General features: G+C 44.4%; 1 protein-coding gene across 1 annotated transcript; it reads right to left on the minus strand.

Annotated features, from left to right (window-relative positions):
- Window positions 1–269: 269 nt before the first annotated feature.
- Window positions 270–27112, minus strand: LOC146799010 (extracellular tyrosine-protein kinase PKDCC-like). The gene is made up of 7 exons (XM_085626405.1): window positions 26513–27112; window positions 21874–21996; window positions 15093–15364; window positions 9368–9447; window positions 9169–9273; window positions 6703–6879; window positions 270–1336 (listed from the first exon to the last, which is right to left on the minus strand). Exons 1-7 carry the CDS (start codon window positions 27062–27064, stop codon window positions 1233–1235), a joined length of 1413 nt encoding a protein of 470 aa, XP_085482531.1. The 5' UTR covers window positions 27065–27112; the 3' UTR covers window positions 270–1232.
- Window positions 27113–27950: the final 838 nt, after the last annotated feature.

The following is a 27950-nucleotide window of genomic DNA, read 5'->3' on the forward strand; positions in this document are numbered from 1 at the left end:
GTCTAATGCATTTACTGTGCGCTGCATGAGAACGGCCCCTAATGGAATGTAATAGGTACACATTAACTTAGAGGTAATTATTCCGAAATAGGGTTTTATCAACGAAACAGATTAACTGGCGCATGCGCACATAATTTAAAATGAACCCTGAATTTTTACAATTATTCCGGAGTTTTACAAATGCCGTGTCACTCTCAAACTGGCCTTTGTGATTTGTTCGATTTGCAACAGGATTCGAGAAAAAATGTATTTGCCGTAAACGCGTTTTTAGAAAGAAAATGTTTATTTTTTCAAAACATACATTTTTGTATTCAAATAAATTAAGCACCTAACTACCAAGATCAACTTTCACTGAAAGTACACTGAAAACCTATAAGGCTTTTGACATTTGTTTCAAGGTACAAGCTATCATATTTTTTTTATATTTGTCAGCCGCTGGCTGCGCTTACCCTTGTTGACTTTTCTCTACAAATTGCTGTGCCAGTGCAACAGGAACGGACGGTTTTCCCGAGGGCCTGGGAAACGCTGCTGACTGAAAGGAAAATATGTATACATACATAGACACTTGTTTGCCAACTACACAAGGGGCAGATTTACAAGCCCCTCGCGCCGCTTTTGCGTCATTTTTCCAGTGTTAAAAGTGACGCAAAAGTGGCGCAAGGGGTTTGTAAATCTGCCCCTGAGATTTGAATCTCTTCGAAAAATCGCAAGATTTGTAATCAGTAAAGTAAAATTAAGAACAAACATGCAAATGCACATAGGCTAAAAGCCTAATTTGCCTGCAGGTGCCACGACCTATAAGTCCCAGCATCCAAAGTGCATATGCTAAAACATAAACAGAGTAGGCAGAAGTCTCGCACATGATATGATTCAGCTATAAGTAAATGTAAAATTAACTTTGAAAATGGTCCTTTGTTTATATCACAGCAAAGGCTTTTTCGCCAACACAAAATGTCTTCCTCGGTCCACGCAATCATTCCTTGAAGGGAAAAGGCAGAACTTTGCTAGCATCTTTTGATGTGCTGTCGTTGAGTGTTCATGGAGGAAGAAAAGACAATCCTGTGGTTTTTCTGCCGCTGTGCAACGTCTTTGATTTGAGCCAAAAAGGCGGGAAAGCTTGACTCAGCGTTTGCTGGCCTCTAAATCAAGCTCCCGGGCGAGCACACTCCTTAGAGATGAAACTGCCTTAGAAGATCTTTCCAAGGGGTTCTTTTTTCGTGTCCTGTCATCCTCTATTGCTTTTCCCTTAAATTCCCGGATCGTTTAACGTAGACCACATAATTAACATCCGGTACCAGTTCAGTGAAAGTGCTTCGAAAGGAGGCTAGGTGGCGGCCTGTAAAGGAAAGACAATACAACTTTAGAGCATGTCACATTCACCCCAGATTACACCCACCCAACATGTAGACACAATCTATTAGAAAGGTGGGTTTAATGAGGCTCACTTATACCTGAGGGGCTGACGGGGCTCCCTGGGATTTTAGATTATATGACTGACTCTTGCACAGCCCTATAAGAATATCAGTGGGTGGGACTATAACAATTTATCTTGATTTCCTTGAGAAGCAACTTTGCTCCCAAGCATGTCAATGGAAAGGAAGGGTTTGTCTCTGCTAAAATATCAGCTATCTAAAATACCTGTGCCTCTACAAGAATATACATAATTAAGCTCCTGTTTGGAAAAAAAATATATCTAAGCTTAACATTGACCTGTGAGCTGGATATTACAGATGGCGACCAGGAGATGTGCAATGCAAAACTGTTTTTCTATATTCCTTTGCAAATACCGCACACGAAAAAGTCACTAAGCACACATTGAGCACTCATATAATACAGCACGGATATGCCATAGCTCTCTCTCTCTCTCTCTCTCTCTCTCTCTCTCTCTAGGGATTTATACGATGCACACCACCCGGGGGAGGGGAGGGTCTTTTGTCACTAGTTATCTACCAATGTGCGCACAATAGCATACATCTCTAATCACGTATGCACAACCCAGCATTAATCTTTAGGTAGAATATTGCACACACATCCAGTACAGCACAGATATTTTGGACATGGAGCCTCGCCGAGGCAGGGCCCTCTCCACCACCCTGTGACTCTCTGGGGGAAGGGGATGTGTGTCTGCTTCCAGGTCGGCTGGGCTGCCTTCGCAGATCCGTGGAGTAATACAACGGAGGGTGGCATGTGATTTACGCGTCACTTCAGCCGTCTCGTCAGTTGAGGGTGCATTTGCCCTGGCCCCCTCCTTTTATTACAGCGGCATCGTGACTGTGGGACCGGATCGGGTGGCGTACCCACCAGTTCCCCATATGGCTGAAAAGTGGACCCCAAACTCGCTCCACAACAGCGGGGGGAGTCCTCCCACTCACTTCCTAGGGCAGCACTGAGGGGGGAAACAGCAATCTAAATCCTGAAGAAGAACGTTCGCACCGGCTTGAGGTAAGTGCGCACAGTTAGACAGTGTAGGGCATGGGGATCCAGCCCCTGGTGCCAGTCTATGAGCCCCACAGATAGCCTTGTGTCAGGGGGCGGGCCCCTGGGGTTGTGGACTAGGAATAGGGGACTGGGGACCTCCACTCAGGGATGCAGGTGGAGAGTACCTGTGTGGTACTCCTTGGGATGAAGGTTGACTGAACCTTAGTGTTGGATGATTAAAGAATGGAGGCTCCATTATGATTGTGTGACTTCAATGGTTTTACCATGACAGTGTCAGATTGCAAAAGTTTGCTATCCTATTGACATACAATTGTAAATGTGTTTTTCCTTAATTTTCTTAGATGTGTACTGTTATAAATGTAAAGAAAAATGATATGAATATTAAGATGCCATGTTTGTGTTTTTATGTAATAAACATGGTCTTCTTCCCAAAGCAGTTGGCATCTGTCATTGACTCGTTGGGTTTGGGAGGGGGTCTGGTTAGATTTGGGGGGCTCTGGGTCCTAATACCATAAGGGCATCCATTTGAGTTTGGCGGGATTGCAAACAAATAGAGAATAAGATGGTGAATTTCTAATGGGAAACAACATGAAAATGGGGAATCCGACAGGAATTTGTGCAGTAATGTCAAACTTGTGCTGTAATTTCCAGTTTCCATGGGTGCATCCAGTGTGGGAGTCAGAATACTGTGCCTGCATCCAGAATTGCAGATACCCACTGTATCAGTACTTACAGAGGCGGGAATACCACACCATTATTACTGAACCACACAATGAGGGCCATAGTTGAGCATGGCAACTCTCTACACCAGACACACAATGCACTAACTAACAACACACCACAGTAGGACAAACCTCCTAAGAAATCCAGAACAACCCAAATATGTCATTAGATGTTATTATGACACAAAGCAGCACTCACCGGCACCAACTCTCTTACATATGTATACTTCTGCCAGGCAATGGGCATGTACATCATCCCAGAAGATGCATAAGTGACTCAGTACAACCCACTGGTCTCACCCACCAAACACCAACACTTTTACCAACATTTCTTTAAGTGGACACATTCACCTAACACGGAAACATACCCATTCACACTAAGGGCAGCACATCTGTGATGGAAACATGTGTATCATTTGGAAAGTTATCCCTGGAAAACTGAAAGTACTGCAATACCATACCAATACCATACCAATAGCAGATTGGGCGCAATAGTAATGCCAATAATGTAATTTGACATAAAAGTGGAGAAGTGTGGCTCAATGATTAGAGCGGCAGACCCTGATGCAGAGGTCTAGCCCGGGACCAGGGTTCAATTCCCTGCCTCGGCGGGTCTTGGGCTCAAAATTCCACGGACCTGATAATTCTCGCCTCGGTGCCATTCCAATCATGGAGTCCCACTCTGCAACTCTGGGCAATAGCTTGCTGAATCTCCACAACAGCCCCCACAATGCTAAGGATGCCTGGCCTCCACCTTGGGGGTGCCCAGGAGTGGACGCCTCACAGGGAAAGCCAGGATGGGTTCCACAGCGGTATTCGTACAAGCGCCTTGAGACCCTTGCGGGTGAGTAGTGCGCTATACAAGTATCAATTTACAATTTACATAAAATAACACCTGACCCTCTTTTGGGAGCAAGACCCACAAATCTGTTTAATTAATTATGTTGATATCAATTTGTTCATCTTGAAAATATGTTGTACCTATCATGTTTCAATGAGACAGTAGACACCCTCCCACTTAAAACTTCCTGATGCTGGCAGCTCTTGGAAAATTGAGGGCATATTTTGGCCCTGGGATGGGATTAGGGTTTTTCCCACAATTACTGGGATTCCAAATTTGGGCTGCAGTTCAATTTATTGTGTTATGTGAAGATCAAAGTGGCAGAGATTTTTGACTAAAAAGGTCTATAAAGAATGTGTGCAGTGGATGGTAGGCAGTTCAAGGACATTGGCCCAAATGCTCATTGCGCAAGCTACCTTTGACCTTTGCTATTTGAACTACTACCCCTTGCCATATTTCCCAGATGTCCATTGTCTTTGGGGATGGTGAAATCTCCCCAAGTCACCCTACTCCACAGGTCTTTGGGTTTGCTGGTCTTTTCTCAAACTGCAGAGCTTCTCGGTTGTCTGCCTGATGCCTGGCTAGGCTCTGTCTTTTGTCACTTTGTACCTAACCACTCTGTCTTGTACCAGCATCTTACCTATGCCAACCGTGTTTATTCTAATCCATAAAGGGGCTATGCATTTTTAAAAAAACTATACAATGTAATGTGACCATTCTCTCCATGGAACTGTTAAGCAACTGGTTATAAATGATGAATTTTAAATCACATTGACTCAATAACGTCAACCAAAAAATAGTCAAAAGTAAATGGCATATAACCATTTCCAGTAGATTTTCACTATTTAAAAGCCATGGCTTTGAATACTGAATTGAAAGGTCCATTAGGTGACAATAAATGTTTATGGTATGTACTCGTAGAGTGGCAACACTGGAGGACCTTTCATAGAATGAACACTCTATAAGTTCTAGTGCTAAGAGGGATACCTATAAAATAAAACAACCTCAACCTGGTAGCAACTGAGTTGTCTTCTGTGCTAAAACTGAATCTTAGCACAAACGTAAAGGAATAAAGTGTTTTAAGCAATGTAAAAATAACATTGACTAAAGCAAAGTGTATAAAATGTATCATTGCCCTATATTTTCCTAAATCACTCTGGGGAAGAGGAAATACAAATCCCTTGTAAAAGTTGTTTTTAAAGTTTATTGATGATTAATGTAAATGGTGAAATGTCCTTTAAAATGGACAATTTGCTATTGACTGACAAAGAAACCGAGATACCAAATCCCACTTATAACCAGCCTCGCTGACAGAATTTGTATTTAAAATGGAACATTGTCATTTAACCCACTTAAATGCTGTTAAGGGCGCATCCCTCTAAAATGTTGTTTATTTCCAGGTGAGACCTTTGTTACATGCCCGGCACGCTTTAACATGCATTATTTATTACATATTTTTTTCAGTTAACTTTCATTACATTGTATTCTACCAGAACAGGAAGGTGGATCCCACAAGAATTTGTTACCCAGCCTCTGAAGATAGCCCCATTTGAGGTTTAATTCCTTTTCTCCAAATTTTGGTTCAGTTAAGCCCATAGATTTAGTGGCTTTCTGGCCAAATCAGGAAGGAGAAAATAGCAAAGGCTCATGAGAGACGCACGTATGGTGGTCTCGCCGGGCCTGGGAGGTGGGGTCGGTGGCAGAATTGCGCTGCTGCCTTGCAGTTAGGCGGGTTGTGATTGGCTCCCTTGGGAGTTTGCGGCACTAGAAGTACTTGGAGTGCCTTTGGAGCCACACACTCTGGATTGCGCCGGGCCCTGCCCTTAAAAGGGGCCCAAGGCTGGAAGCGGGTCTCTGTTTGCCGATCTCCGCCTCGCTGAAAGGATGCCACCCGCTCCCGGGAGGACCCCGGATGGATTTTTCTTTTCCCACTCACCATCCCTCTAGCAAGCAACCCTCCCCCTTGTTTGGTTTGTGTAGTTCAAGGAAATTTAACATATTAGCACCTCTGTTAAGGCTAGTCATCAAACAAATGTAAATAAAGTTGTACATTATGATGGTTTACTGAGTATAATTATGGAAGAGTTGTGTGTTCTTAGCTGTAATTTTTTGTGTTTTTTAAATAAATATGGCCGGGGATTCACGACCCCTAACACAAAGAAGAATGGAGTTTGTAGTGTCAACCTATGACGGGGCAGGGAGGATCTGTTGTTTGGGGTGGATGAAGTGCTTATTTATGGGGAAGCCTCAGAGATACCAGGCCATATGGCAAAGGCTCCCCAGCTCGGGGAAGCCGCACGTATGGCGGTCTTGCCGGGCCTAGGAAGTGAGGTTGGTGGCGTAATTGTACCGCCGCCTCCCAGTATGTCAAGCCGTGATTGGCTCCTTTGGGAGTAGGCGGCACTAGATGTACTTGAAGGGCTTCTGGGGCCACGCTCTGTATTGCAGCAGGTCCCGCTCATGAAAGATTTTAATCTGACAGTTTTAGACCAAAGCTATGCAATTCAAAGAGCACATAAGGGAGGAAGGTTCTCATTCTGTTCAATTGTAGAATACAGTCAGGAAGGCAATCCGGGGCTAAAACTCAAGCCTACAGTTTCACAGTATCCGCTTTATCTGTATCCTCCTTTCGATTCACTGAATGACCACTGAAGAAATACATCCCTGAAATTTGCTATAATAAAGAGAGCGTCATCTCACCTGTCCACGTTGTTGCCTCGCCGATAACGAAGCTCTGGCACTGCGGATGGGAGTTGCAGATGGCCCCCGCTTCCTCAGCATTGTGAATGGAGAGTAAGCATCCGAGGTGGCTAAATGAAGGCCAGCATTTGTAATCCTGTGTCTCCTTGATTCGAAATCCCTTCAAGAGTGTGTAATCTGAAAAATATCACGAACCAGGTGTTATTACATATGACTAACAGCAGACACTCATCAACAGTTGTAACCAGATAGCTGCCGAGGAGAATAACTTCTCAGTCAGATAGAGCACTCTGCAGATACTACATTATTAAGTTGAAATGCTGAGTCATGCTTTCCATGATTCGAACCTGCAAGAGATGGTAAGCTCTCCCCAGAGGGAATGGGTACACTGGCTGGGGGGCAAGGACACCACATTACAAACTAGGGCATGGGGCTGCGGACCCTGGTTATACCCTACGAACCGCCCCCCTTAGGCAGCCTGGTGGAGGAGGGGTGAGTCCCTAGGGTTGCGGACAAAGACCAGATGGCAGGGGCCCACCTCTTAAGGACGCCGGTGGGTTGCGCCTACGTGGTTCTCATTTGGGGGGTGTGAGCCAGAAGGCCCCTTAGTGCTGGAGCAATAGATAACATCTTTATAGGAAAACGAAGTTTTTTAGCATTGCTGCGGATGGATTACGATATCAGGAGGAACGCATATGTAAATATTAAGTTGTGTCCAAATTTTGATTAATTTGATAGTGTGGAATTATTGAATTACTAGTTATGTATTGTCATGTTTATTGAAGTGTTTTTATGGTAATAAACATGGCCTTTTGCACCCACAGCACTGGTTGTCGAATTACTGATTTGTGGTTTGTTGATGGGAGCGGGGCTGGGAGCAACCTGGGGGGTCCGGGCCCTATTACTCAGGGCAGTTGAAATGCTCCTTGCAACCTGCACAACCCACAAAATATGCAGTTAAGGTTGTAGGACATGGCCACATTATGAATTCAAATCATGGAAAAAAGTGAAGTGCATATTGTGCATGGACAAAGTCATAAAATTAATTTGCATGTGCATATAATGTGGTGTATGTGCTCACAAACAATTCTGCAGACTGGCTGGGTAATCACAACATTGGAGTGTGGCATGCATGGACAGAGTTTCTTCCCTCAATCACATTTGCTCCTTCTCCCAAGGTTCCCCTTTCACTCCGTGAGTTTCGATCTGCCATAGAACGTGTGCAGGGCCAGGTGGAAGGCAGACTGGGGACAAATATGTCCCCTACCTGCTTTCTAAGAACAGTGCACAATGTACATATACGTCATGAGTGTTGGAGTGCAGGATTTCATTTCTAACCTTAAATCAATGGGAGACATGACATCATTCACATTTCCCAGGAAGCACCTATTTTGAAAAGATTCAGCGCAAGTAAGCTTAGTATTCTACCAACCAAGCACATGACTATTCTGCACATCTTGCCTACGTGTATACACTGAATGGAATTAGCAAACAAAGGCTATGGTGCAAAGGTGTCCGCATAGTGCAAGGTAGCCAGATTGCGAGTCAGCACTTAGGAAAAGAACATCAGCACCGTATCTTAGGGGATATGTCTCTATCCTGCTCTCTCCCTTTCACGCAACGCAGTACATACATTTTGGTTGCCATGCTCGGTTGCATGAGATTTTCGCAAATCTGACTTACTGTGTATATAAAATAGTATTATAGTTCGGAGCCGATGGTGATACCATTCGCTATCCGCAAGTCTATGAATGATAGGCCTGAGCTACAGGTGATGATCAATGGCACTGCGAGCCTGCTAATGACCTCATACTGTACATTAATCATTAAAGAGCTCTCACCACAGAATTACTGTGTTTCTTAGAAGTTAACAAGAGGGAATATCATTCCATACATTAAAAGTACTCCTTTTATTGCCACCAGAAGGATAAAAGGCAGAGTCAGCCGCGGCTAAGCATTCATTCCCTGACCTGCAGGACCTGTAAACACAGCAGACCTTGTGACAAGCCTCTCTGCAGCGACTGCTCAACCCATTGAGCTACCTCTTCGTATTGCATGTATCTTCTAACAACACTGCTGTGGGTGACGCTGGCAGCTGCAGGAGAGTGTGAGAATTTGAAAAGTGCGGTTTTACACAATGGAGGTGGATTACACACACCATAATTACTCCTCCACTGCAAACGAACTGAACAGAAGTGAGATCAAGGAAACCTGGGAGGAATCTGCCTGGGGCTAAGTTGGGGGCTGCCCCTCCCTGTTCTCATTTAATCTTAAAGTATCCACGTGGCTCCCTAAAATGACTAGTCTCAATGCATGTTCCCACTGCCTCCCTCCCGCCCTCTCGACAACGCATCTGGGGTATCAAATGGCGTAAAGCATACTTAGTGGAGACACTTAATCAACACATGCAGTCAGGCAGCCAGAGTGTTAATTAAAATATATCCCAAAGCATGCTATCAACTATACCTTTCAAATAGCGAGGCCTTTTATGTAGATACAGTCCAGACTTGTACAGATGGAAAACGTTTTCAAAAGCTTCCAGGGTGTCGTTTATCCCGTATCTTAAATCGCCTGAGCGGGAGGAAAGATGATATTGTTAAGTGAGCTGCCATGAAGACTTCTTTTTATACTGTACAAAAAAAACATATAGAAGGTGTGCTAGTACCTGTCGCGTTCATGATATCAGAGAGGAGTGGCTGGAGAGCTGGTGGTGCCGAATGAGGCAGGAGGTATGTGAAAAAATATCTGCAAGAGGAAAACATAACATTATTTATTTGCCTTTCTGTTTTAGGCTGCATCAAAGTATATATTGTGTATTGAACATCTAATTGGCCATTCTCTATTGTGCTGAACTTCATCAAAACCTCAATTCTGTATCGTGATCTCTCAAAATATCAATTCTATATGGACCCCTATCAACTATCCCTTCTGTAATAATGTTTGCTGCAGCAAACTTTCCATTTTCTAATTAACTTCATGATTAACATATAACCATTTTGTATCGATCATCGTCATAAATAGAGCTTCTGTGTTAAGCTGCATGAAAATGTCCATTTTATGTTGAATTTCATCGTTATCAATTCTGAACTGCACTTTCAAACATCCATTCTGTATTTAAGTTTTACATAACAAAATTCCCATTCTCTAAATAGCTTCATTATTAAAAACAATATATTAGGAGCCTCATTACGATAGCGATCGGACCGCAACCGTTAGTTCGTCGGTTGTGGTCTGACTGACATTTCCTGCTGCAGTCCGACCAATGCATTACAATGCATGTGGTCGGAGAGACCGACCAACTCTTTCTGTTGGAAACTCAGCATAATCCCTTAAGGATGGCATTTCGGCTGACTGGATTATAAAGTCGGTTTCCAACAGCCATTCCATGTCAGCCTTTCCGTCATGGAAAGGCTGTGTGAAAGCAACATTGGGGGCCCTAGCAGGGCCCCTGTTCCTCTGAGGCCTCTGCATTTGGTCCTGAGGGGCACGTATGGTGCGCCCATACACCTCGGCACCATGTGGCAGGCCCCGTGAGGTGCCTGCCACGTGGTGCAGGGATGTTTGGAAACATAAATTTTTCTGTGGGAGCTTGTGCTGTGGACATTTTCTCCCCGCCGCACAAGCTCCCATGGGGAAATGGATGTTTCCAAACTCACTGTGTGAGGTCGCATCCAAATGATGCGGTCGGAACTACTGACCTGAGGTCGGTCCTTCCCAATCCGCAACGACGTACGCCTGACGTCTTAATGAGGCCCCAAGTATTGAACTTCATCATAAAATTAGAACTTCTGTATTCTGTTGCATCAAAATACCCATTCTATTTAGAATTTCATCAAGATGTCTATTGTGAATTGTACTTTTAAATTCTGTATTAAAGTTCATCATACCAAAAATTCTCAATCTTTATTTACCTTCATCATCCTAATATAAGGTCAGTACTGGATAGGACTTTGTCATAAAAATGTAAACTGTGTATTAAGCTGGATAAACATTCTGTGTTGATATATTTAACAGAATATCAACACTGTTATGAACTACCACAATAAATCTCTTCAGTGTTGTACTACATCAACAAGGCCATTCTTTCTAAACAGCACCATAATGGCTGCCAAAACCACTAGTGTATGTTTTATTTTTCTGCGGTTTACAGTGTTTCTTCCGATTTTCAAGCAGTTTTTTTATGAGTGGCTAAAAGGAAGATAGGTAAATTATTTGTAACACTGGTTACCAGTGCATTTCTTTAACTCAAAATCTTGGAAAATGAAATTTCCATTTTGCTTGAAAATTTCAGGAGTCGTGTATGTTCACGCTTTTGTCTCTGTACCTCCATATATGTTGTTTAGAAAGATGAGCCAGCAGAAATATTAAAAGATTTCAGTGTTGATGCCCTGGGGGCACACGCCTACTTGAAAACAAGCTTCTCGCTGTGTACGAACTTGCTCTTCAATGCCATCCTCCGCTTGGAGACCGAAACTTTGATTTTAAAGTTTACCTTGCAAAATATGGCAACAGGTTTGCTGATTTCAAAGCCCTGGCCTATAAAGAACTGGAAAAAACAGCGGTGTAATTTTTTCTTGCGTCACCCCTATTGTGATCATTCTCCAAGATAATGTTTAATTTCTAGAATGCCTAAATTGTTTGTGCATAATAGATGTTGTTGAATCTTCATTTAAAATAACTCATTACAATTAAAAAAGTCTCCCCCTGTTCAGCCAGCTTTGAAGGAACTTGAAGAAGGTTTTCACACAACTATATAACCGCGCACACACACACACACCCCTATGCACATACCCGGGGACACACACTCCCCAAACACCAACCAGAGTTCTGAGATTAATATTAGTATGAGACGGGGGCAATATAGCTAATTCTTCACACATATACCACATGTGTTATTAACTCATTCTAAACCCCATTGAGGATCCCAAGCAAGCAGCTAGAGAACAAAAAAGCACAAAAGCACCCGTCGCCCGGTCACAGTTTTGTAATTGCCCATTTCAGATAGCTGGCTGGCATCGACTTTGGCACACGATGTTGTTAGATCCAGAGGCTGAGGCCATGACTTAAAGGTCTAATCCACATTGAAATGATTCTTCAACCTCTATGGATGGTGCAGGCCAAGTCATGATTGGATTGCTATGTCTAAATAACCGAAGAGACTTGGGTAGAAGAATAGGACGACTGGTGAGAAGCCATTCACCGTAAAGAGACAGTAACAACAAAGAAGGGTGATTCACAGACTTTGGGATCTCACAGGGATCCTTCACCCCTCTATGCTGACCTATGGGGAAAACTGACGAACCAGCAGATCAAAACCAGATGGTGAAAAAGATCCACACAGGTGCAGCTATTATGGCTTTTCAAGGCTTATGTCATTCAGTTGGAAATAAAACAACTGTGTTTGCCCTCACACCAAGATTTTCCTTGTGTGTTTTTGCTAATTTTAACATAAGCTCCTTTGCTTTGAATTGCTTGTGATCTTGCAGAAAAACGTTGTTAAGGGAATTTGTTTTGCTGAATCTTAAATAACAACCTTTCAAAATGAACGCCATTCATCAGGTTGATGAACACAACCAGATGCGCCTTTCATCTTGTTAAAAATTACATTATTCATTGAGATCATGCATAGCCTTTTCTTTCTTTTTATAAGTGGGAAGAGGGTGTCTATAACTACTCCTTTTTTTTTAATGACTGGGTTTTGGCAGTACAGTTTTCAAATAAGAGTGGGCTTTGAGTCTATTCGTTTCAAGAACTGGCTTTTTTTAGACCAGCATCTTTCAACCATTGGTTTGAGACTTTGTCTATCACATTTTATCTCAGCCCAGAGGAATATTTCTCTCTCAGCTAATGATACTGGCTACTACGGTGTATTTTTCTGACTCCAAAAGAACGCATGCATTGAACTACATGAGGGGCTATTTTACAACTTTAGGCCTCTCTGTCGGCTTATCAATGCTTTTTCCCAAACCTTCAACTTTCCTCTCTTGTGCCCACTCTTGCTCACCCCTTCCTCGGTCTTCCGAAAGGAATATTTTGGAGAAATCACCAACACCTTTCATTCCTCTACCTGCCTCTTCCTCTTTCCCTTATATCCACTAGAACCAACTTTGCACTCACTTGCCGTCTACTTTTTCTTTTGTATTCTTCAATGCTGTTTCTTCTTTTTTTTATTTTTCGACTGACCCCCTCATACCAACAGTATGCACCTTCTCCATTCATGTTTTTCACCCTTTTAAACTTTGTTTCTTATGTTTTCTTTGGGGTCCATGGCTGCGCGTTTGCCTTCTTGTCTTCCTTTAGCCCTGGTTCCTACACAAATATAACACTGACTACGACAACTTCTTTTAGCTTTATAAAGGTCTTTTGTCACCAATCTTTTTTTTAATTACCGTTCTATCCCCAATATTTTAGGAATTGTGGTACAATTGTAGCTTTTTTTTTTATAAATGAAAGAACTATTTACTCTGAACCCCAGGCGCAATGCTAGGTCTGTTATCGTTTTTGATCCTTTTCCCTGAAAATGGGGATTGGACAGGCGTGGCTTTTTTTCCCCAGAAATAAGCCTAGTTTCAGCAGTTTGAGATTTTCATCAGGGTTCACGAAATTGGCTTTGAGTATTTTCCCGGTACACAAAGGTTGGCACATGTATGTAAGCCTGTTTGTTTTTAGTAAACCTAATTATAGCTAACACATAGTTAGATGAGTACAGGAATCAACCAGGCTGCAATCGCCAAAGTTTCACTATAATGATCAACCTGACAAAATTAAAATATTTGGCTTTGTTCCCCCCTGACATCACAAGAATTGCCATTGCTCAATCTTTGATCCAATAAACTGGCCACTGTGTACTTTTTCAAACCAGATTGTAATGCAAACTCAAGGCTCTGCTATCCTGATAAACGACTATGAATAAGAGACACAAACAACCAGCTGCTAAAACTATCAGAGGCTCTGTGAATTCTTACCTTTAAAAGATCGGTAGCAATGTTGTGTATTTCTTAGAGGCTACAAAACCATCAACATGGATTTGCAGGAAGCAATATATGTGTAACAATTGTTGCCGCCCCAAAAGCCTCTGTAAATTGGCAACATTGCCTGCTAAGTGGCCAAATAAAACAGAGTGTTTACGAGAGCAAAGAGCCCAATAAATTAAGTTTAGTTACCACTAATTATCTTTTATCACTTCTAGGCTTTTATATTAAGATGTTTGAGAAAACAATGGTCGCATAATGACAACACATTAATATAAAAGGATAAATCAGGAACAAACACAGTTAAACGATACGGAGTTGTCAACCTATGATATAAGGTAGTGCTTAAGAAACAATTAGATGGAAGAATATTGCTACCATGTGGACTTGGGGATGAGTCAGGCATTGTAAATATGCCTGAAATTTGTATATGAAGCATCGATTGTGGCAGACACTCAAATCATATCACCGGATTCATGTAGGTTTTTCGGTTCTAGAATGTCAGCATTGTAAATTGATACAAAAGTTAAACAGTATCATAAAACTATATTAAATGGATGTAAATTAAGGGTAGACAGGTATAGCACCTACTGTCCCTGCATTGCTCTTTGATACCCTCTCTTGCTGCCTCTGGTCTAAGGGGTCAGGAAGGCAGAGGCAGGAAAAGAAAGTAAGCAGGGCTGCGTTCCATCTCTTTCACTAGTTTCCACTCTGCGCTGCTACACTAACTTCTCAGCAACAAGAAGGAGGTTTTAAAGGTGAATGGTGGAGCAAGGTCTTAACCCTGTGATATCATGAGATGTGTTTTTTTTCCCTTTTTTTAACGGAGTTTTATATAGCGTGAACTTGACCCAAAGGTATTAGGTATCAAAGTGCTTTACACGAGTACCAGTTGCGTTACCTGAGGACATATTAATTTTTGTTAGGCACGGGAAGGTTAAGTGATTGGCCCAGAATCACAGGATGTTGAGCGTCCTTGCAGAGACTCGAACCCCGTTCCCCAGATATGTGGTTGTCCGCCCTAGACGTTAGGCCAACGCCTCACCCCATTTGTATTGGCAAAGCTTGAGACTTTGGAAGCTGGGCACCTAGGTTCAGATCCCAGCGTTAGCATTTGATTGAAAAATGTGTGAATCTGTTATCTCTGTGGGGCTAAAATGTAAATACATTCAATTTAATTGTGTAATTCAAATATGTAAATTTCTACTTGAGATACAAAATCTTACATTGTCGGCCAGCACCTCCATAGTTACTTCCCATTTAGGTTTGTGGTATAAAAATACCAAAATATACATGTGATGCCTCTCCGGCTCCCATGGTATTTGGGTGACTTGACACCCATGGGAAAAGCTGGGAGTGAAATGAAGGCCCAGAGCTGCATGGATATCTCTCTTTGGATGAAACAACGGTGCCACTCACCTGTATGCATTATATAAGTTCCTCTTCTCATTTAGCCTTTCACAAGTCCCAGAAGGTGAACAACGGAGGGCAAACGTTTTTGTTGGGAAGTCGAGGCGACAGTCATCGTCCTCTCTGCAAGGAAGCTCCTCAGTGATAGCATCGTCGAGGTCGGTCACTTTCAGCTCTCCATCGACCAGGACAAACTGCCTGGGCTGGAAGTCCAGAAGAGCTATCGAGCCCAACGGGGACTGCGCCAGGTAATGTAGAAGCTGCACAAGGTTCAGACAAATCTAGAAAAAATAAGAGCCACTGGCCTCGTCAATGTCACATTCTCATCAGCATTCTTCATATGATTCACTGTATAATGAAAAGTATGTCTTGAATAATAGACATCACAATTGATCTCCAGAGAGCAAGATAATAGTAACAGCAAACATTAAGTGATAGAAATTCTTAAATTGTGGTGAACCAAAGGATAAGAAATGAAAAACCTTAAGAATTGAAACACTTGGCACTGAACACTTTAAATAAAAAAAATCTAACTTATCATAGACTGCACAGATCATTATTAATGGTCTTAATTTTGATGCCACAACTACTGCTTCAGTTGATACCACAGAACTGGTGGGATGCCACCATTATAATGAAATGAAATAAAAATATTCCTCAAATGTAAAAACTGTGTCTAACATAGTCTACAAAATTACTAGTGATCTTTCGATTTCTTGAGGCTCTGCGGGAAGGCAATCAAAGCATTACTTGTCATGCATGCGGACAAGTGATGTGAGAAAAAAAGGATTTCCAACTGCCACTAGCTTTCAAAATTTACAATGATTGTTTTTTATAGTTTTCTTGTGAGAAAACGGCACAACCATTTTCCTCGCTACCAAGCATGCACCAGAAAATATTGCAAGTTGGCATGGAAAATCTATGAAAGGGCATAAATCCTGGCAATCGGGACAACTCTGGACCACAAGTAGGTCAATAACAGGGATCTATGCTAGACTTCACTTGCTTAATAAACACTTCACACTCCCCTAGTGAGTGGAGGTCCAGAATTTGAAAACTAAAAACTGGGACATTTCACAAACATAGACGTAGTACTACAGTGCTGAATGGACTGAGCGGCACAGAAGGACTTAACCAACAGATCTCACCAACATAGAAAACAAAGACAATGTGGTACTAATGTAAATTAAATGTGATTTTACACACAGTACAATCTGCGTTAAATAAATTGCTTTATGCTGGGGTAAGCTAACTAATTCTCAATTGGAACACATGAAAATGTGCTTGTCTCTGTGTTCAGTCGACCCTCTGAAAACTAGGACATGTGCTACATGTACTGATTTACTGAAAGTTGCTAGAACAGATGGTAAAATCCTGGGACTGTGTCAGCACGTCCAGTCACCCTACTAATGAGGACACTCAATGGCTACTTTCTCCACAAAAACAGCTATCTCTGCTTTTCACTTGAAGCATTAGAAAAAGGATTAAATGTGAAGCTCAGTGGTCATCAGTTCACTTGCTGCTCTACGGCCCTAGAAAGTAGCCAGATTTGAAAAAGTATACCAGCATCTCTGCTTACAGTGGTAAAACTGGCAATGTTAACTAATCCCCTCCACCCAGAGTGGTACCGGGATTAATGACACTGTCAGTGCATTCCCAATTGTGCCCTCCCACTGCAAAGTGAGGAAACAGGTGAGCACTGCATCACATCACATGGCACTGGAAAGAAATCCCAAACCCTCTAGACACCTTTGGGCCCAACAGCTGTAGGTCTGATGAGGCCCACTGGCCACCCGTAGGTCCCAGCGCCAAGCAGGTGTAAATGCCCAGGCTTTTACACAGTATGTAATGTTGGAAGTTAGCCTCTATCTAAAAGCTTAAAATGTTAGCAGATAATGGATCTAAGTATCAAAGATATAATGTAATGTGACCAGGATCGCACAATGCGGAAACATGAGGAAGTCTAAAGTATTTATTTATTTATTACACGGTTTTAAATTAACATATATTTGTTAAGTGTGCGTTAACCCTTGTGCCTGTTGGTGCTGATCTGCTAGAAGCTACAATGCCCCATTACAACGCATTATAACTATAAGGTAAGTAATGGAGATTTTTTTAGTGCTAGGGTGGGTATGGGTTGTGGGGTAGAAGGGAATAGTAATTTTTACCCCTACACTATCCAACACTTTCCCTACTGTTGCACTCACTGGAGTGGGAATAGTAATTGTTATCCCCACACTATCCAACACTTACCCCACTGTTGCACTCACTGGAGTGGGAATAGTAATTGTTAACCCTACACTATCCAACACTTACCCTACTGTTGCCCCAAAAGTATTTTGCAATGTAAAGTTATGCATTGTAAAATCATGCGATGTAATGGTAGTTGTGATGTAAAACTGCGTTGTAAAAACATGCATTGTAATTGTTTGCGCTATAACGTTATATATTCCTTATAGAGTTCTATGTGTCTTCTTTCTGTATGTCTAAGTACTTGCAATTAAATTATACATCAAGACATTGAAAGGGGTGCTTAGAGTCTAGTCGACGGGTGAGTAACTGTGTCTGAAATTCTATGATCGAGAAGTTTTGTGTTGGGTTCAGTTAAAGGGCAGTGTGGAGAGTTGAACGTGAAATCAGATTGCAAGTTCAGAATGGCTCAGGTCTCTTAATTCCCACTTGAGCGACTTACCAACAATGCCTCACCGACTCCCAGAGGCCTACTACACCCAGTAGCAGTGAAGACAGCGCCCACAAATGGATTGCAGCCTCAGACAAACTATGGGGAGGAGGAGCATCGCCCCACTTACTGCCCCCAAAGCCCATGAGATAATAAGTAAAATGGTAACTGATTACCATTTCTTTTTTAGTGTCCCGTCCTGAACTGAGAGTCAGGACCGGGTGGGGCCTTCTGAGTAAGAGGGACGAATGGTTGGCACAGCGCTAATTTGTACTTGTTTAAAGTATGCATGTCTCTTTGGCCAGCCATCTTGAAATGGCCAGCCACACATGCGCACTTTAAACCTCTCAACAAAGCTGTCTTAAGGCAGCTGGGTTGAGAGCAAGTTCAGGCATCCAGTACCCTCGGGAGCGGCGACAGAGGCCGCTCCCACCAATCAGGACACTGCCCACATGCTGTTTAACAGCACATGAGCAGGCCTAGATTGGTCGAGGGAGTTTTCTGGGGTCTGCATTGCAGACCCAGTAGAAGACGTCAGAGTTATGAGAGCGTCGTCCCTCACGATCAGTAAGTGTTTTTCTTTTTTTTAATTTTGTTTGCCCGCCTCTTCACCCTCAGTAGATGCCAGCCACCACTGGACAAACTGCCACTTTCCTCTTACTGGGGTAGTGCTGTGCTTAGCACCACATGTGTGCTTCAATGCTGAATCGACACGGCCAGTGGTAACATGCCATTCCTGACAGCGGAAGTGTATGGATCTTCACACACTGATGCCCAAAGGCATGCTGAAGATCTTGGAGTGCAATGTCCTGAATCTTCTGAAGGCAGACAGTCCACCCAGAGACTTTCAGACTCCAAGAACCTCCTTAAATTCACAGTGGAATACATTTAGCTCAGCTTTAGGCCTACCCCGTCCCAAAAAACAGTATAAAAGTGCTCAGAGAAGTATCAGCGGCCAAATGGGCGTTGCTTTGCTTTACCTAAGGGATCAGCACCTAAAAGTTTGTTTCCAACCCAACAGATATGGAACAGTCTAACCCCATTGTCGATGTTGTCTAATTGGTAAATTATTGAGTTAAAAACAAGAAAACCACCTTCTGCACTGAGCCAAACAGTTGTGTGGATCTGGAGAAATCACTTAGCTGTGTGTGTGATATTGTAACTTGTACAATCTGCATACATTTAATACCAAAAATCAACTGAACAGTGTGCTGTCTAATATTGTCCCCATCTGCACCCCCCACATTAGATCATTTCCGGTCTCTGTAATCTGGTTTTGTTCAATTAGACCCACCCAAACTAAATGTTCTATGTACAGCACATGATGTTCCAATCGCACACTGCAACGGTGTAGTGAGCTAACCATGTGGGCAAGTGCTTCAGCGAACCCCAGAAAGGAGAAGTAAGCGCTATACAAAAAGCATAATACAATACAACACAATGTTTCACATGCTCCTGTCACAATATGTTGTTCTTTACAAATCACTCCTTAGAGTTAAGTATGTCCATATCACTGAGTAATGTGTACTACGTGTAAGCAAATATGTGTAAAAATAATGGCTCCCCCAATGATGTAAATGCTATTAAAACCACAACATGAAATGTTCTTTTTACGCATCCCTGCAGGAAGGAACTACCTCACAGTTTCACACGCCCTTCATCTCCCTTGACTGGAATATTATTGTTTACTCCTGAAAGAAATGGCAGAAATGACACCATCCATCCAGTAAGTCCCCAGCTTGGAGGGACAAGCAAACAGCGGATTAGTTTGAAATGCATTACAAGCAAAAATGAGAAACAAACAATGGTGTCATCACAGTGCAAGGGGTGATTATTAGTTCCAAGTGCCCAACCAACTAGTATTTGTTCTTGAAGGAGGCCTCTCGTGGACATCTCAAGCTTGGCATGTGGCTGTGTACTGTGTCACTCAGCAGGGACAGAGGAGCAGTCCCCACCCTCCCACACATACACACACACAAAAGGGTTGCACCTTTTCGGCCTCGTGGCAATACTGAGCTGCAGCATTTGTAGTCATAAACAGAAAGCGAACGCAAAATGGCTGTGAAAGGCTGAGCATAGCTAGAGAACTGTGTTTACGAGTGTAAAGTTAGAGACCCTACAATGTCTTGGAGCTAAACACATGGAGGCTAATACACAGAGGCCTGTGGGAAGACATGGGCCCGGCAGTCCTTCTTGGTCATTAAATTCTATTTTTTTTTCCACAGCTTGAAGTCAATAAGGGCTGGCTTATGGGGGACATTAGGAGACATACCACATGACTAGTACATGTAAACTGTGCGAGAGTTAGCTCTACTAACCTTTGAGAGGCATCGAAATTTAAGACAATCAATCATTTTCCCTGTACGCCAGTCTACTCTGCTGTGGTCAGGGGGGTCCAGCGTTGGTCCACGAGGACCAGATCCATGACGGATTTTTGGTACATCCCCAAGAGATCTCTCAGAACGTGCTCCGAAGCAGCTAAATTGTGGCACTTTGCATCTTAAAAATGGAGGACTCAATAACCTCTCCTGCGCTGAGCCATCTAAATGTGTTCAGCTTCATCTTGAAAGGAAGGGCTGTGGGACACTAAAATAGTTGCCTCTATCAATTGTACAGAGAGATAGAAAGAGTCTAAAATTGCTGGCTTTCCAGGCAACTTGCCATGCTGGCCCAGGAGCAGCCGGCTTCTGTTTGCGGAAGATATTAATGGCAACCAGGGATCAGGCAGAATGTCCAACTTTTATTCAACCACAACTACGACACGTAACTATGGGGGTCATTACAATGGCAGGCGGACTTGGTTCGCCCGCCATCGTAACGGTGTTTGGGACCGCCCACCAGACATGTGGTGGTCCCACCACTGCGATATGGATGCATCCGCAGTACTGGCGGGCGCATCCCGGGCTTTTAACAATGCGGATGGTGCTGTGCAGCACCGCACACAATGTTAAAAGTGAGTGCACAGCATTTCCCTGCACTACGTGGCAGGCACCACGAGGTGCCTGCCACTTGGTGCATGGAAATGAGGGGGGTACCATGGGAACCCCCAGTGCAGCAACACCCCCACACACAAGGGGTGGCCACAACAGGCCCTCAAACCCAGTCCCCACCAGCCTTTCATCGTCGCCATGGAAAGGCCTTTTTGACCCCACATCCTAATTTGTTAGACGGTGCATGCTAGGCACCACCACCATATTAGTGGCCATGCTCCGTCCGCCAGGCAATTAGTGCGATTGCCTTTGGCGGTGAAGCGGTGGATGGACTTTGCGTCCGCCGTGGTACCCACCGCCATCCTAATTTGGCAGTGGGTGAATCGCTATGTGATGGCGGAAGGACCGCCACCGCCGGCACGACGATGGCGATCCGTCCACCATCATAATGACCCCCTTAGTAACAGAACAAACTGCCATCTCAAAAAAATGGCTACCATTTCTGAGTAAGAAAATTAGGAATGCAACTCTAACACTCGCAACAAAATGTTTGGAAACGTTTTTAAGTAATAAGGCGTGCTTTCAACTCGACGTTCAAGGGGGTATATTCTGGGTTCTTTGGGCAGAAAGTGACGTGGCAGGACATCAGAAAGTTGTGGATGTGGCTTTACCAGCTGCCAGCTCTCCTTTTAGAGGAGTTTCACAGAGATTGTAACACTTGTGCGCCTCACTCACGAGGAGGGCTCCCGTGCTTATCTACGGGGGCAGCACATCCTCTCCCCGCCGCGCGCAGGCCTTCTGAGGCGTCTCTGTTTGCAAGTGTCCGTTTTATCTCGTCAGGAAAACAAGCCCCCCACGCTGCTGAAAGAGGCAGGGCGGAGACGGGCCCTGGCACCCAGGCGACGCCCTACAGCTGAGGATTATACATTACACTGTTTGCTGTTCCAAATCTTTTTACTGGCGGGATTACCTGCAAAATTAACACAAACATGACGATGCTCGATGGAGAAAGAAGATGCAGATATTAACAGACGTGTAAACAAAGATGTATCCGGAGGGTTTGTTCAGGCAAACGTGATGTCAACGTGATATTCAGTGGCCATGAGTGGGGGCCTCTCGGGCCTGCTCAGCTGGGGAGCTGCGAGTGGCTGGCACGTTTCCCTTTGCTTTGTTTTCTTACCTTAAATCTCTCCTCCCAGGGGGTCTGCAGCAGCTTAATCATCTCCAGAGGGCAGCCCAGCTCCAGCATAGCTGTGACCCTGGTGTCACCATCCAGGCTGTTATCATAGCATTGGCCCCGCAGCTGCAGAGAAAAGAGGCGCGTTAAGGCTACTGTGAGGAGCGAGGCAGGCCTCACAGATAAACCCCACTGAACTCCCGGGAAAGAGCTACTCGTTAAAGACAGCGGATAATGTCTCTCGCTGGACAAGGCACGGATCCACTTGTTGTATCTATCTGTCTCTTCCTTTTGCTCTGTCTCTCTCTTCCCCCAACCCCTTCTCTCCGTCTTTCTTTCTCTTACCTCTGTCTCTCTTCTCTTTATTCTCCCTTCCTCCCCCTGTCTCTGTCTTTTCCATTTGTTCTGTCTCTCTCTTCCCCGCTAACCCCTTCTTTCTGTCTTTCTCTCTCTTACCTCTCTCTTCTCTTTATCCTCCCCTCCTCCCCCTGTCTCTGTCTTTTCCATTTGTTATCTCTCTCTTCCCCGCTAACCCCTTCTTTCTGTCTTTCTCTCTCTTACCTCTGTCTCTCTTCCCTTTATCCTCCCATACTCCAGTTGTTACTCTCTCGCCCTCTCTGTTTTCTCTCTCCCCCACCACCCCACCCCCACGTGCAGGGCTCACCACAGGCATTCATGTTTGGCGATAGGGACACATTTTTCATCACCAGAATTTGGCCAAGAAAGGTAAAGGCAGACAACGGGGAAAGAGTGAGGAAGAGAAAGATAGGGAAACTGTGACACAGAGAGAAACTAGGTATGAAAAAGAACATGTAAAATTGACATAAATAGACAAGACGTGTAGTGTGTTGAAAAAAAGCATGAGGTAGAAGAATCATGACTAGGAAACGCTGGTAGCTGGCAACCTTGTCATTCAGCAGCGGTGGCGGCCGGACTCCTAAGTACAACTTTGGGTCCCTACACTTATTTATTTACCACAAATTAAGCACTGCACCTATCTCTCTGTGTATTCCATTTTCTGTCTCTCTGACGTTATCGCTCTATCTGGAGTGCAGCTGTGGAGCATCATATACGCCTAATAAGAAGAGGGTCTTAATGAGGATATATCCCTGTGGGCGTGGAATGGACTGACTGTGAACTGTTTCCCGCAAAACAATTCAAAGACGGCGACTCTGTATTCCCAAAAACTGCCACACGTTGTTTATTTCATAGATAACGGGGCCGAAGCACCCATTGCTGAGCAGCAAATACACAATACTGTTATTTACACAGAAACAAAGCTGTAAATAACAGGATGCTTTCATAGACAGGGGGCAGAGGAAATCAAGGGTGACGTGGCTCGAAAATGGATAGGGTTTGCACGAACAGGGAGCATGGGCAGACAATGGAATAATAGGGCGCGCCTACTAAGGAGGGTAATAATATCTTGTTTCTCATATAGAATGACTGGTGCAGTTTCTAAGCGCTCTAAACTACAGTTCTTAATATTGCTCAGCTCAATTTAATAGTACTGGATTTATCAATCTGGGAGCATGGAAGTCTGAGTCGGCTATGCCACGAATTGGACTCGTCATCTGCAGCTCACAGTATATGTCAGCAGTGAGCACTTAATCAATTGATGGGCAGGGGTGGGCCTAGTCCTGCAGTGACTTGGGACAGAGAACTGGTAGTGTGCAGAAAAGAGTTTCGAGGTTGGTGAATGGAATTCACGATTTGCCTACGATCACATTATTGGGTCAAGCGGAAAGCCGGGATCTGAGACCAAGTTGTTCGAAGCCCTACATCTACCCTTCTGAGAGCCATGGGCAGCTGACTGACTTTCTCTTCATAAATCCCCGAATCATAAATCTTCATAACTACACATCAATAGAAAAGGATGCATTGTCATTTTCAGTTCATCCTGGGCGTTTGACTGCGTTCGCATTCTTAAATTCAGGAGGTGGAAAACATTTGCAAACGAGGACGCGGCCGCCCCCAAATAAGAGATTTCTGAAGTCAAGACCAGCAGAGCCCAGGAGAGAAGCGCCCATGCGGAGTCCGGCGGAAGCCCGGCTGCTGCAGCCGCAATTGTAGAAAAGAGCACGGCCACTCTCTCCTGGGCAGTGAGAACGCGCAGTCCATCAAACATGTCAGATTGAATGGAACATTAACGCGTAGGCTTTTCCAGGAGTGAGGATGCGACCCCGATGAGGAGGTGAAGCCAGGACAGGCCGCTAATTACAAGGTGACCTCTAATTGGCTACTTCATCCGAGCTGGTGTCTTTAATTGCCAGTCGAAGCCACCCAGTTTGTTGTGTGTGGGATTTCTGGGGTGGAAAAGTGCTTTCTGACTCACTGAGGCGCTGTTCGATCCCTCAAAGTGTTTTCCCTTCGACGGGCTGGGCGCAGCTGGCCCGCTCCTGCGTTCCCCGTCTGAAGCATCTTAAATGTGAGCCGACGGCACGTAGAAAGTGTGTCCCTGCAGTAAAGACTGGTAACTCGACACCTGCAGAGTGAAAACGAAGGAAGATCAAGGCGCGCCGGGGCATCCCTGCCCGGAGACATCTTGTTTTTGCATACATAGCGCTTGCTGCCAGCGGCACGCCGCTTTGGGGAAGTGTTAATAAAAAGTAATTACCTTTTTTATTGTCTCTAGTTGTTAGCTACTAAGAGGTCGGTCATTGCACTTCTATTGACTACATGTATTGTTATTCCCCAAGTCAGTGAAACTTGTTTAACTGACCGTAGAAGGAGAAAATGCTGAGCCAGTCTTTGTACTCCTATGAAGAACACGCCGTGGAAAGGCTAGTGAAAGCAAGTTCTGTTATTATACCGCTGGACTGCACTACTCTCTTTATTGCCTATAGGAGGAGGGCCTCGGAAGGATGAAAGGCAAAGTCAGTCCATGTCAGAACGTGTGAAAGGCAGATTTCACATTTTTTTCTGCAATGATGTAACTCTCTGAGATCTCTTATCCAATTCGGAATGGGGAGTTCTCTATAATTAATTGTTCGAGCTCTGTAGACCACCGCAGGGCTGCACGCGTAACGTGCAGAGCACGTGCCCACCCACAATGCGTCTAAGCACTAATGAAAGGTTAAGACGTACATTGACTCAAATGCCAACGGTGTTGACGTCAGCTACGGGGGGATGACACACTGAGAACCCGCCAGAATTCTAGCTGGTGAGGGTTGGATTCAGACGCAAGTATCAGCAGTAGGGGCATTAATCAACTGAGCTACCACACTCAGGGTGGGGGAGACCAGAAGCAAACCCTTCAATGGCAGTGTGTGTGACTGGACCAGAAGGTGCATCTATCTATATCGCGTTTGGAACAATATCTTCAAACCAGTACTATGTGTTTTATGTTTATCTCTTGCATAGCGCTGAGACGCTTACTTAATGATAGCTCACATCTCCACGCGGGCAGGCGCGAGTGTGCTCAGTAAAGATGACACGGAGCCAAACCAGGCGCGCCCCAAAGACAACACGTGTCGCCTGGTGTGTAAAATTTCAAGCAAACGTGTTTTTAAGCACGGCGTGGGGAACCAGGCCAGTCACACCCTGAACACATTTGCACTGGGGGTGAACCCCAGCGCTTTTCTGTAAACCCTGCTCTCATTGCATAAACATTCGAGGGGAGCACTCGGAAAGTGTGAAAAATAGCAGCTGCTTTAAGAAAACTCAGGGGGTGGCAGCCACTGTCGGCAGCCTAGGGTGCCCGGGAGGAATCCCAGGCCGGGCATGCGGAAACCCTGCACTGTGATTGCATTTATATAGCGCCTACTACCCCTGACGAGGCGAAGGTCTGTACAGAGAAAAAAGAGGTAGCGGAAGGGAACACGTGTGCGTGGCGGCTATGGTTGGCCTGTAGCCTAGGTACTAATCCCGGCGTCGCCACTTCATCTGGCAATTGTGTGATCTTGGGCATATCATTCGCTGTCCTCTCCTTGAGAGTATGCAAGATAAAAACTGGATATTATTGGTCGTTTCCAGGCAGTCTAAACGCAGGGAGTCACAATCGCTCCCTTTAGATGCACGTTTCACCTCTCTGTACAAAGGGAGTGTTGAACAATAAAAGGGAGTCTGTCTGTGTTTGCTTGAGTCAACTCCGGGCCAAAGAGGTCAGGACTTAAGCCGAAAACAAACACTTACACGAAGAACTGGAATAAAACTAGAAAGAGAAGAGAGAATACTCGGTGCACAACCTATGGAAAGAAATATCGACAGCGGCCGTTGGGAATTACAGAGGTCAATTTAATTAAAATGTTGTCATTGCATTGATGCAACATGCACTGGATGAATGACGTTGAAAGAGTAAAAGCTTTGCAAAAGGCCAGAGAGTTAAAACTCCAGCGCCATACACGTCTAATATACTGGGGAGACTATAAAAGCGCCTAGAACCGATTGAGTACGTAAGTTTGAAATACACAAGTCCCACGTGTACTCACCCACGCGCCGAGGAATAGGGCGTTAATTGGGGGTAATAGGTGCACGCAGGGTTCAGGGGTGGGGTGAATAGAGGACAGTTGACAGGTTATATAAATGCATAAGGAAGGGGCGGCGTGACGGAGATGAGGCACTGACAAGGTACTGACAGGAACGAGGGAGGTATATATGGGGGTGAACAGGATATACGCGCGGGCACACAAAATGTACATGCCTGGATGATGCCCGGGTGTTGCAGCCCCCTCAGCAGGGTCACCTCCTTCAGCAGTTTGTAGGTAGCCAGCCTGTAGCAGCCCGCCGGGTCCCCGTAGAGCTGCGTACAGCCCCTCAGGTCGCTGCCCTCCCCGTGGACGGACTTGACAGCCACGGCTCGCCCGTCGGCCAGCGTCGCTTTCAGCACCAACTTGGTGAAGCCGGCACCCAGGTAGTCCACCTGCTTCAAGGCGCTGAGTTCCTGGCAGCCCAGACCCTCTTTGGCCGACTCGGGCCCCAGGAGCATTGCCCAATCCAGATTGCGCAGGTCCAGTTTATAGTCGGCTGTTCGCAGTTCTCCTGAACTCTGACCTCTCTGTAATGCTCGGTGGTACAGTGCCAGGTCCGCGTGCCTTTTCTCGATCTCCTTTAGTAACCCCTGATGCATGGACTCCAGGAAAGATCTGTGCCTCCCATTGTCAGTCCCGTTGGAGGGTATAGAGAGTTTCACCAGTGCCAGGGCGGCCAGAGACAGAGAAATGCCCAGGAGCACACCAACACCCAGAGCTCCCATGCTGAAGCGCCGGTGCACGAAAGATTGATTGCTGCTTTCTGGCTTCTGTTTCGAGCTATCACTGCCGGCTTGAATAGGCGGGGTCCAGGTTTCAGATCACGCCCAACGAGGCGGGTCTACAATACAGCACTGAGTACCACCATCAGTGTCCCCCTCTCAACCCCAGGCTGTTCTTCCATCTATGCATAAACTGACGAGGAACAGCACTGCCCTCTAGTGGCCACACTAATACACAAGCGGCATGTGTATCTCACCTGTGATTACATGAAACTGTCGTGTTTAGTGCACTAATGGGCCATTACAACTCTTTTAATTAAACAACGAATCCCGGTGTCAAAAAATTGCCTAAATCTGACACCTCTTTCTGTTCATAAAACATGACCCCTTTCATGTTTTAGGAGTCAAAGTGCACTTCATATACCTATAATCGAGTTGGAAATTCTAGTTTATGCAGGCATGATTAGCTGATTTATTTAATAGCTTTGAATATAATTAGTACTAATGTACTTTCTATATGTTGCACGATTTTTATTTTGGGAATTCAGCCATGTTTTCAGTACGCGTAATCCTTTTATGAATTCTAATATACATCTTAAACATCTTCGCTTTTAGAATTCCGTTTTACTTCAAATTCATACACGCGTACTCGTGTTAGAAATTCTAGTATATTTGCTACAGACGAAATTGATCTAGTGTTCTATAATACTTCCTACCTTTACCTAGTTTGGGGATTTGATGAATACTTCCAGGTTTAGACATGTACATTTTGGAAAATTTACACAACTTCAAGTCTTGACGTGTACTTGTTTTGTACACTCTAGAGGTCTTCCGGCTTATATTCTTGTTTAGGTTGTTCTAATATATTTCTATCTCTGACATTTGCACT

The sequence above is a fragment of the Triturus cristatus genome, chromosome 9, assembly GCF_964204655.1.
Source record: "Triturus cristatus chromosome 9, aTriCri1.1, whole genome shotgun sequence".
Classification (NCBI taxonomy): domain Eukaryota; kingdom Metazoa; phylum Chordata; class Amphibia; order Caudata; family Salamandridae; genus Triturus; species Triturus cristatus.